This window comes from Cherax quadricarinatus, chromosome 17 (genome assembly GCF_038502225.1).
Source record: "Cherax quadricarinatus isolate ZL_2023a chromosome 17, ASM3850222v1, whole genome shotgun sequence".
In the NCBI taxonomy this organism is placed as follows: domain Eukaryota; kingdom Metazoa; phylum Arthropoda; class Malacostraca; order Decapoda; family Parastacidae; genus Cherax; species Cherax quadricarinatus.
The window spans coordinates 28621360-28630495 of record NC_091308.1 but is presented as its reverse complement, the minus strand read 5'-3'; the positions used below and the strand labels follow the sequence as shown (position 1 = coordinate 28630495).

General features: G+C 43.6%; 1 protein-coding gene across 4 annotated transcripts in view; it reads left to right on the top strand.

Moving 5' to 3' along the window:
• LOC128686324 (uncharacterized) overlaps positions 1 to 9136 on the top strand; it is a 108057-nt gene that overhangs the window by 93228 nt on the left and 5693 nt on the right. For all 4 annotated transcript variants that reach the window (XM_070085904.1, XM_070085901.1, XM_070085903.1 and 1 more), the window contains exons 4-5: positions 1214 to 1369; positions 3125 to 3236. In XM_070085904.1, coding sequence (XP_069942005.1) covers positions 1214 to 1369; positions 3125 to 3236 — 268 coding nt within the window. The remainder of the gene's footprint in view (positions 1 to 1213; positions 1370 to 3124; positions 3237 to 9136) is intronic.

Here is a 9136-nt window from a genome sequence, read left to right as displayed (position 1 = left end):
AATTAGCAAGAACTCATTTAAAATTAAGTCCTTTCTAAAATTTTCTCTTATACGTTTAAAGGTATATTTTTTTATAAATGTTGATGTAAAAATTTATAATTTTGCACCAAAAGAAACTTAGAAAACTTACCTAACCTTATTATAACAAGCTAAATTTATTTTAGCCTAACCCAACTAAATATATTTTAGATTGTTTACAATAATTTAATACTAAACAAACACTGTGAAATATATATTTTTTTGTTAGGTTCAGAATGATTTTGGCGAAATTATTGCATACACAAATTTTCACTTGTCCTATATGGCAAGATGAGCGTTGCTATTTAAGCCAAGATCGCAAGTTCTGCCTATTCGGCACGACATATATATATATAAAATTTTCATCATAATTCACTGCATCAATGTCTTGCAGATATAAAACTGCAACATTAACACCCATCCTTCAGAGTACAGACACTCTACTTCCCATCTACAGAACTTAAATCCGGCACTGCTGGTTTCCCCTAATTCCTTCATAATCATTATCTTGCTCACACTCCAACAGCACGTCAAGTCATAAAACCCACATGTCTTCATTCTCTCCTATCTAACTCGCTCACGCATACTTCTGGAAGTCTGAGTCCTACGCACACAAAACCTCCTTTACTCACTCTCTCCAACCTTTCCTAGGCCGACCCCTACCGTGCCTTCCTTCCGCTACAGATTTAGACACTTTCCAAGTCACTATTTCGCTTCATCCTCTCTACATGTCCGAATCACCTCAACAACTCTTCCTCAGCGCTCTGGATAATACTTTTGGTAACCTCACACCTCTCCTAATTTCCAAACTACGAATTCTTTCTATTATATTCGTACCACACATTGCCGTCAGACATGGCATCTCCCTCCCATAGAAAATAAAATGGCAAAAGTTAGGTCTGAACTCATCCCGATCTAGCATCCCCTCACATGTCTGCTGGATGATACCAGGTCAGTTTTGTAGTTGTGCCGCCTGAACGGCTAGTTTATTGTAGACCCCCCAGCTCATCCTGTGAGCGGTAGCGGAAAAAAAACAGGATTACATAGGTCACAATAGTTTTTTGTCAGACCCCACTGAGCATTGTACCTGGTCGTGAAGGTGTAATCCCCTGCGCAATAACCAGTGTCTGACGAGGGCATAAGGCGACATATCCAAGGGTTGTTCGACCATCTAAGTTTTTTTTTCTGCTATCAGTTCCTTCACAGTGGCGATGGCAGCCTCAAAGATGAGGTCTCTAGGGCAGCGGAAGAGCGTGACCAGCCACCATGGTGTGTGTGTGGGATCCTGGGACGACGACAGTGATCGCACCTCCCTGGCACCCTCCACCCTGGGAGTACGCAGTGTAGAGAGGTGAGTCCATGGTACCTTCCACCCTGGGAATGAGCAGTGTAGAGAGGTGAATCCCTGGTACCCTCCACCCTGGGAGTGCGCAGTGTAGAGAGTCCATGGCACGCTCCACCCAGGGAGTGTGCAGTGTAGAGAGGTGAGTCCATGGTGCCTTCCACCCTGGGAATGAGCAGTGTAGAGAGGTGAATCCCTGGTACCCTCCACCCAGGGAGTGTGCAGTGTAGAGAGGTGAGGCCATGGCACCCTCCACCCTGGGGGTGAGCAGTGAAGAGAGGTGAGTCCCTGGTACCTTCCACCCTGGGGATGAGCAGTGTAGAGAGGTGAATCCCTGGTACCCTCCACCCTGGGAGTGCGCAATGCAGAGGGGTGAGTCTATGGTACCTTCCACCCTGGGAATGAGCAATGTAGAGAGGTGAATCCCTGGCACCCCCCACCCTGGGAGTGCACAGTGTAGAGAGTTGAGTCCATGGCACCCTCCACCCTGGGGGTGAGCAGTGAAGAGAGGTGTGTCCCTGGCACCCTTCGCCCTGGGGGTGAGCAGTGTAGAGAGGTGAGTCTATGGCACCCTCCACCCTGGGGGAGAGCAGTGTAGAAAGGTGTGTCCCTGGCACCCTCCACCCTGGGGGTGATCAGTGTAGAGAGGTGTGTTCCTGGCACCCTTCACCCTGGGACTTAGCAGTGTAGAAAGGTGTGTCCCTGGCATCCTCCACCCTGGGGGTGAGCAGTGTAGAGAGCTGAGTCCCTAGCGCACTCCACTCTCCGGGGACGGAATGCAGAGAGGTGAGTCTCGTGCTCACTCATATTGCTCACAATTTTGAAGATAACAGAGATAAATTGTTTTAGCCTGGACATAGCGAGCTTACGAGCGTGAGAGAAGCAAGGTACCGCTGTGTTACGAACGTGAGAGAATCAAGGCACCACTGTGTTACGAGCGTGAGAGAATCAAGGCACTACTGTGTTACGAGCGTAAGAGAATCAAGGTACCACTGTGCTAATGGCATGAAGAGCCACTCCAATTAAGTTCTTGGATTGACAAAAATAATAGTCCCACTGTTACCTGCCAAATGACGTGTTGCAGGATATCTAATGCGAACTTGTGCACACTTGTACTGGAAGCAATCAGTCAGCTGCATCCAGTATAAGTGCTCATAATAACTGGCCTAAGACGCCATTATCAAGTACAACTCAAACTTGGGATTTGATAATGGCGCAGGATCGACCGAGATGTTGTCAAGTTTTCGTTTTTCATTTGTTGTTTAATTGTGAGTGTAACACAATAATTATCACAATAAAACGTATGACTTTTTAAATTATAAAACATTGCAAATTGACGACTTCAGAGGAAGCCTTAATGCATAGTTTTTTAGGATAATATCTTTATTATGCAGCTCGTACTCATGGTGTGGGTGGCAGTCAAATTATTACAGAAGCAAATAATGGGTCCGGGGACCGGGACACAAAGTTTTATTAGCTCAACAATTTACAGCAGTAATGAACTATTTATATGTTTATATCTAGTTACAATCGTAATGAGTTATTGCATAGTTGAGAGCAGATGTGGTCACTGGGAGGGGGGGGACGTTATGACGGGGACACTGGGGGTCACGTTGTGACAGGAGTCACAGGACAGGTGATCTAGGCTCACTCTTGCCACACTGTGACGGTAAACGCTGGTATATACAAGTTACCAAGTAGACAAAACAAATAGCTTAAAATTATTTCCTCTCTCTGTACTGATTACTGACATTCACTTTTCAGACCAAAACCCGGCAGGAAGTTATTCGAGGATGCGTACGTGTTTACCTGGAGTCAGCCCATCCTGACGGCTGACAGTAGCGACTTTACCATCACCTTCGACAAGCCCAAGAAGGTGACCACGTCTAATAGTGCTTTTATTTACAGGGAAGCGCTAAACCCGCACTTGGTTATACAGCGCTTGGGTGATGAGGGGTAATCAGGTTATATTCAAGGGTATAGAGTATTTCCAATTCCCCTGATCGGGGCACCTTGACCAGCGTCAAGGTCTACCTTGAAGGCAGCAGCTGCACAAGTTTCTCGTAGTGCCACGATGATCCCACTCACGAGTATCACTTAATATACACCCATGGTTAATGTTACTGTTAATATTACACCCATGGTTAATATTATTGTTAATATTACGCCCATGGTTAATGTTACTGTTAATATTACACTCATGGTTAATATTATTGTTAATATTACACCCATGGTTAATGTTACTGTTAATATTACACCCATGGTTAATATTATTGTTAATATTACGCCCATGGTTAATGTTACTGTTAATATTACACTCATGGTTAATATTATTGTTAATATTACACCCATGGTTAATGTTACTGTTAATATTACACTCATGGTTAATATTATTGTTAATATTACACCCATGGTTAATGTTACTGTTAATATTACACCCATGGTTAATATTATTGTTAATATTACGCCCATGGTTAATGTTACTGTTAATATTACACCCATTGTTAATATTATTGTTAATATTACGCCCATGATTAATGTTGCTGTTAATATTACACCCATGATTAATGTTACTGTTAATATTACACCCATGGTTAATGTTACTGTTAATATTACACCCATGGTTAATGTTACTGTTAATATTACACCCATGGTTAATGTTACTGTTAATATTACACCCATGGTTAATGTTACTGTTAATATTACACCCATGGTTAATGTTACTGTTAATATTACACCCATGATTAATGTTACTGTTAATATTACACCCATGGTTAATGTTACTGTTAATATTACACCCATGGTTAATGGGTTAATGTTACTGTTAATATTACACCCATGGTTAATGTTACTGTTAATATTACACCCATGGTTAATGTTACTGTTAATATTACACCCATGGTTAATGTTACTGTTAATATTACACCCATGATTAATGTTGCTGTTATTACACCCATGATTAATGTTACTGTTAATATTACACCCATGGTTAATGTTACTGTTAATATTACACTCATGGCTAATGTTACTGTTAATATTACACTCATGGTTAATAATATTGTTAATATTACACCCATGGTTAATGTTACTGTTAATGTTACACTCATGGTTAATGTTACTGTTAATATTACACCCATGGTTAATGTTACTGTTAATGTTACACCCATGGTTAATATTATTGTTAATATTACGCCCATGATTAATGTTACTGTTAATGTTACACCCATGGTTAATGTTACTGTTAATATTACACCCATGGTTAATGTTACTGTTAATGTTACACTCATGGTTAATGTTACTGTTAATATTACACCCATGGTTAATGTTACTGTTAATGTTACACCCATGGTTAATATTATTGTTAATATTACGCCCATGATTAATGTTACTGTTAATGTTACACCCATGGTTAATGTTACTGTTAATATTACACCCATGGTTAATGTTACTGTTATTACACCCATGGTTAATATTATTGTTAATATTACACTCATGGTTAATGTTACTGTTAATATTACACCCATGGTTAATGTTACTGTTATTACACCCATGGTTAATATTATTGTTAATATTACACTCATGGTTAATGTTACTGTTAATATTACACCCATGGTTAATGTTACTGTTATTACACCCATGGTTAATATTATTGTTAATATTACACTCATGGTTAATGTTACTGTTAATATTACACCCATGGTTAATGTTACTGTTAATATTACACCCATGGTTAATGTTACTATTATTACACCCATGGTTAATATTATTGTTAATATTACACTCATGGTTAATGTTACTGTTAATATTACACCCACGGTTAATGTTACTGTTAATATTACACCCATGGTTAATGTTACTGATAATATTACACCCATGGTTAATATTACTGTTAATATTACACCTATGGTTAATGTTACTGTTAATATTACACCCATGGTTAATATTATTGTTAATATTACACTCATGGTTAATGTTACTGTTAATATTACACCCATGGTTAATATTACTTTTAATATTACACTCATGGTTAATGTTACTGTTAATATTACACCCATGGTTAATATTATTGTTAATATTATACCCATGGTTAATGTTACTGTTATTACACCCATGGTTAATATTACTGTTAATATTACACTCATGGTTAATGTTACTGTTAATATTACACCCATGGTTAATATTATTGTTAATATTACACCCATGGTTAATGTTACTGTTATTACACCCATGGTTAATATTACTGTTAATATTACACTCATGGTTAATGTTACTGTTAATATTACACCCACGGTTAATGTTACTGTTAATATTACACCCACGGTTAATGTTACTGTTAATATCACACACCTGGTTAATGTAACGGTCTATAAACTGTGCTATTTAGATAATCTCAGTCTTCTAATAATGCTGTTTTTATCTAGTTAAATTAAATATGAATATCAACAGGAATGCGAGAAATAAATTGAAATTTAACTGTGAGTTGCATCAACACTTGTTTGATAATATAATGAATATCTTACACAGTAATGTTACTCACCAGCTAGGCATCCTGACTCGCTGTGTTACTCACCAGCTAGGCATCCTGACTCACTGTGTTACTCACCAGCTAGACATCCTGACTCACTAGCTAGGCATCCTGACTCACTGTGTTACTCACTAGCTAGGCATCCTGACTCACTGTGTTACTCACTAGCTAGGCATCCTGACTCACTGTGTTACTCACTAGCTAGGCATCCTGACTCACTGTGTTACTCACCAGCTAGGCATCCTGACTGTGTTACTCACTGTGTCCTGACTCACTAGCTAGGCATCCTGACTCACTGTGTTACTCACCAGCTAGGCATCCTGACTCACTGTGTTACTCACTAGCTAGGCATCCTGACTCACTGTGTTACTCACCAGCTAGGCATCCTGACTCACTGTGTTACTCACCAGCTAGGCATCCTGACTCACTGTGTTACTCACTAGCTAGGCATCCTGACTCACTGTGTTACTCACCAGCTAGGCATCCTGACTCACTGTGTTACTCACCAGCTAGGCATCCTGACTAACTGTGTTACTCACTAGCTAGGCATCCTGACTCACTGTGTTACTCACCAGCTAGGCATCCTGACTCACTGTGTTACTCACCAGCTAGGCATCCTGACTAACTGTGTTACTCACTAGCTAGGCATCCTGACTCACTGTGTTACTCACCAGCTAGGCATCCTGACTCACTGTGCCACTCACCAGCTAGGCATCCTGACTAACTGTGTTACTCACTAGCTAGGCATCCTGACTCACTGTGTTACTCACCAGCTAGACATCCTGACTCACTGTGCCACTCACTAGCTAGGCATCCTGACTCGCTGTGTTACTCACCAGCTAGGCATCCTGACTCACTGTGTTACTCACCAGCTAGGCATCCTGACTCACTGTGTTACTCACTAGCTAGGCATCCTGACTCACTTTGCCACTCACCAGCTAGGCATCCTGACTCACTGTGTCACTTACTAGCTAGGCATCCTGACTCACTGTGCCACTCACCAGCTAGGCATCCTGACTCACTGTGTTACTCACCAGCTATGCATCCTGACTCACTGTGTTATTCACCAACTAGGCATCCTTACTCACTGTGTTACTCACCAAGTAGGCATCCTGACTCACTGTGTTACTCACCAGCTAGGCATCCTGACTCACTGTGCCACTCACCAGCTAGGCATCCTGACTCACTGTGTTACTCACCAGCTAGGCATCCTGACTCACTGTGTTACTCACCAGCTAGGCATCCTGACTCACTGTGCCAGTCACCAGCTAGGCATCCTGACTCACTGTGTTACTCACCAGCTAGGCATCCTGACTCACTGTGCCACTCACCAGCTAGGCATCCTGACTCACTGTGTTACTCACCAGCTAGGCATCCTGACTCACTGTGTTACTCACCAGCTAGGCATCCTGACTCACTGTGTTACTCACCAGCTAGGCATCCTGACTCACTGTGTTACTCACCAGCTAGGCATCCTGACTCACTGTGTTACTCACCAGCTAGGCATCCTGACTCACTGTGTTACTCACCAGCTAGGCATCCTGACTCACTGTGTTACTCACCAGCTAGGCATCCTGACTCACTGTGTTACTCACCAGCTAGGCATCCTGACTCACTGTTACTCACCAGCTAGGCATCCTGACTCACTGTGTTACTCACCAGCTAGGCATCCTGACTCACTGTGTTACTCACCAGCTAGGCATCCTGACTCACTGTGCCACTCACTAGCTAGGCATCCTGACTCACTGTGCCACTCACCAGCTAGGCATCCTGACTCACTGTGTTACTCACCAGCTAGGCATCCTGACTCACTGTGCCACTCACCAGCTAGGCATCCTGACTCACTGTGCCACTCACTAGCTAGGCATCCTGACTCGCTGTGTTACTCACCAGCTAGGCATCCTGACTCACTGTGTTACTCACCAGCTAGGCATCCTGACTCGCTGTGCCACTTACTAGCTAGGCATCCTGACTCACTGTGCCACTCACTAGCTAGGCATCCTGACTCGCTGTGCCATTCACCAGCTAGGCATCCTGACTCACTGTGCCACTCACCAGCTAGGCATCCTGACTCACTGTGTTACTCACCAGCTAGGCATCCTGACTCACTGTGCCACTCACCAGCTAGGCATCCTGACTCACTGTGTTACTCACCAGCTAGGCATCCTGACTCGCTGTGTTACTCACCAGCTAGGCATCCTGACTCACTGTGTTACTCACCAGCTAGGCATCCTGACTCACTGTGTTACTCACCAGCTAGGCATCCTGACTCACTGTGCCACTCACCAGCTAGGCATCCTGACTCACTGTGTTACTCACCAGCTAGGCATCCTGACTCACTGTGTTACTCACCAGCTAGGCATCCTGACTCACTGTGCCAGTCACCAGCTAGGCATCCTGACTCACTGTGTTACTCACCAGCTAGGCATCCTGACTCACTGTGCCACTCACCAGCTAGGCATCCTGACTCACTGTGTTACTCACCAGCTAGGCATCCTGACTCACTGTGTTACTCACCAGCTAGGCATCCTGACTCACTGTGTTACTCACCAGCTAGGCATCCTGACTCACTGTGTTACTCACCAGCTAGGCATCCTGACTCACTGTGTTACTCACCAGCTAGGCATCCTGACTCACTGTGTTACTCACCAGCTAGGCATCCTGACTCACTGTGTTACTCACCAGCTAGGCATCCTGACTCACTGTTACTCACCAGCTAGGCATCCTGACTCACTGTGTTACTCACCAGCTAGGCATCCTGACTCACTGTGTTACTCACCAGCTAGGCATCCTGACTCACTGTGCCACTCACCAGCTAGACATCCTGACTCACTGTGCCACTCACCAGCTAGGCATCCTGACTCACTGTGTTACTCACCAGCTAGGCATCCTGACTCACTGTGCCACTCACCAGCTAGGCATCCTGACTCACTGTGCCACTCACTAGCTAGGCATCCTGACTCGCTGTGTTACTCACCAGCTAGGCATCCTGACTCACTGTGTTACTCACCAGCTAGGCATCCTGACTCGCTGTGCCATTTACTAGCTAGGCATCCTGACTCACTGTGCCACTCACTAGCTAGGCATCCTGACTCGCTGTGCCATTCACCAGCTAGGCATCCTGACTCGCTGTGCCACTCACCAGCTAGGCATCCTGACTCGCTGTGCCACTCACCAGCTAGGCATCCTGACTCACTGTTACTCACCAGCTAGGCATCCTGACTCACTGTGCCACTCACCAGCTAGGCATC